General features: G+C 41.4%; 1 protein-coding gene across 1 annotated transcript; it reads right to left on the bottom strand.

Moving 5' to 3' along the window:
• Positions 1-1,286: 1,286 nt before the first annotated feature.
• On the bottom strand, positions 1,287-1,859 carry LOC104288074 (zinc finger protein 436-like). Its single transcript, XM_009886820.1, has one exon. The coding sequence runs from the start codon at positions 1,857-1,859 to the stop codon at positions 1,287-1,289; it is 573 nt and encodes a 190-aa protein (XP_009885122.1).
• Positions 1,860-2,110: the final 251 nt, after the last annotated feature.

Consider the following 2,110-nt stretch of genomic DNA (forward strand, 5'->3'; position numbering starts at 1 on the left):
TGGTACCCTATGGTCTCTCTCCATCCTTTAATCACAGTGAAAAGAATTAAATTTCTTCAATAAATGAAAACATTTAAACCTGATCTCTATGGACCAGTAAGATGGGGTCTAATTTCAGTGGAGAAACTACCCAGTTGGTGAAGTCGAGAGGCGACAGGGAAGATGGGACAATCACCTCAGTTCTTAGTAACTGCCCAGTTCTGCATTAAATGTGTAATTCTAGAATAAAATTAAAGTCCGCTTCAGTCCGACTATCCTGATACATACCATAATAGCAGAGACACTACTCTCACATCTCTAGATTGAAGTCCTATTTTCAAGTGATTTCTTTTTCTTTAACTAAATATTATTCAAGCTAGGAAACAAAGACTTCTACTAGAAGACTCCTAACTTTAGGAACCAATTCTTCTGCTGATGCCAAGGAGTTATGCAGATCTGTAAGCACTGGGCAGGAAAGAATGGATCATTTCGGCACTGGTCCCTTCATCCCAACCATCTTGGATGGTTACAAAAGCCTAATATGAAATCTTGGATGGTTACAAAAGCCTAATATTCAGAAGTGCCTTGGGAAGTTAGTAACACAAATTCCATTAAAAGACGAAGCAACTTCTAAAGGCTAGAGTTTTAGAAAAATCTTCCTTTAAAAAGCAAAGGACAGAGACATCTAGACTTTCAGAACAAGTTGCTCTTTAAGCTACTGAACTCATCTGTTTCTAATAACCATAGTATCTGGACACACATTAGTCTGCACTGAGCACTGTGAAAGTTAAGCTAAGTTAAAAAAGATATTTCTTTTTCAAACTATGAGTCATAAAGACAGAGACGAAGTAATTAGCACAAGGTCATCCTGTACCTGAACTCAGAACCAAAACTGTATCAATAAAGTTCCTAGCTCTCATCTCAGCCAGTAACCTATCCTATTTCTCTCTGTCGTTTAAATAAACACAAACTTCTATTTCCACCCCAGCAGAGGCTTATGCATTAGAAGAGAGGGAATTCATTCCTCAGTCACTAGGCTCTTACCAATTAATGTATATTCTAACCAGGCTCTTTGGATTAGGGGCTGGTTTTTGGTTTGTTTGGGGTTGGTTTTGGGTTTTTTGGGGGTTTAGGTTTTTTTTTTCCCCTCTTTTTTTTCTTTGCCACTCTTAGGTATTACCTGCACCTATCTTCAAGGTACACCAGATGAACAAAAATTTTAAGAGGCTATGTGGTCCTACAGAGGGATTGCTTCTCCCTTATGCCTGTGGTTCCAATTTGCTGAGGGACAAAGGACCACACTGAAGTCATGTGTGTAATCCTAGGTGAGCCACCAGCTCAGAAGCACTACTGAAATGCCGACTGCATTGTGTGCACACAAAGGGCTTCTCCCCTTCGTGAGTCTTCCCATGGAGGATGAGGCTGGAGCTGCGTGTGAAACGGTCACCACAGTATGAACACTGAAATACACGTTCCCCACGGTGTACCGCTTGGTGCTGGGTCAGAGCCGAGTTGCGGCTGAAGCTCTTCCCGCACTGCGTGCATTTGTAAATCTTCTTTGTCGTGTGGCTACGCTGGTGCTGGAGAAGGTTTGAGCTGCTGCTGAAGCTTTTGCTGCACACAGTGCACTGATAAGGACTCCGTCCTGGTGAACGTCCTCCCGAGATCACAGTGTCCTGGAAGTCTCTCAGGTTACAGTTTCTCTTCCCAGACACCTCTGCCTGTTTGTCTTCAAAGGGTGTTTCCAAACTGGTATTTTGAGCCATTTCATCTTTCTGACAACCTAGGTCACCATTTTGGAATGTGTTTTCTCTTTGATCTCCTGATGACAACTTGTGTTTTTCCACATGTCCAAGCCTTTCCTGTTCATGCGTCTCCATTTTTTTCAAGTCTATCAACCACTGCACGTTTAAAAAAGAAGAAAAAAGTAATTTGCTATTGTCTGCAAATAACAGACTTAATTCTTTAGTACCTGTACTTTGGAGCCAAGAATAAGCAGAATAACAAAATTAGGCTGTAACCAGTTAAGCTGAAAGGTAAAAGACTCCCATCTTCACTGAGGTTACTACAGAGTCTTTAAGGGCTGTGTAAACCTAGAAATACACCAATCATTGTAGAGGTATCGCCTTCA

This window comes from Charadrius vociferus, unplaced genomic scaffold, assembly GCF_000708025.1.
Source record: "Charadrius vociferus isolate BGI_N301 unplaced genomic scaffold, ASM70802v2 scaffold186, whole genome shotgun sequence".
Classification (NCBI taxonomy): Eukaryota; Metazoa; Chordata; class Aves; order Charadriiformes; family Charadriidae; genus Charadrius; species Charadrius vociferus.

What these genes read in the sequence shown, in the direction of transcription:
- LOC104288074 (XM_009886820.1), bottom strand. Translation starts at nt 1,859, where the DNA reads ATGGAGACGCATGAACAGGAAAGGCTTGGACATGTGGAAAAACACAAG.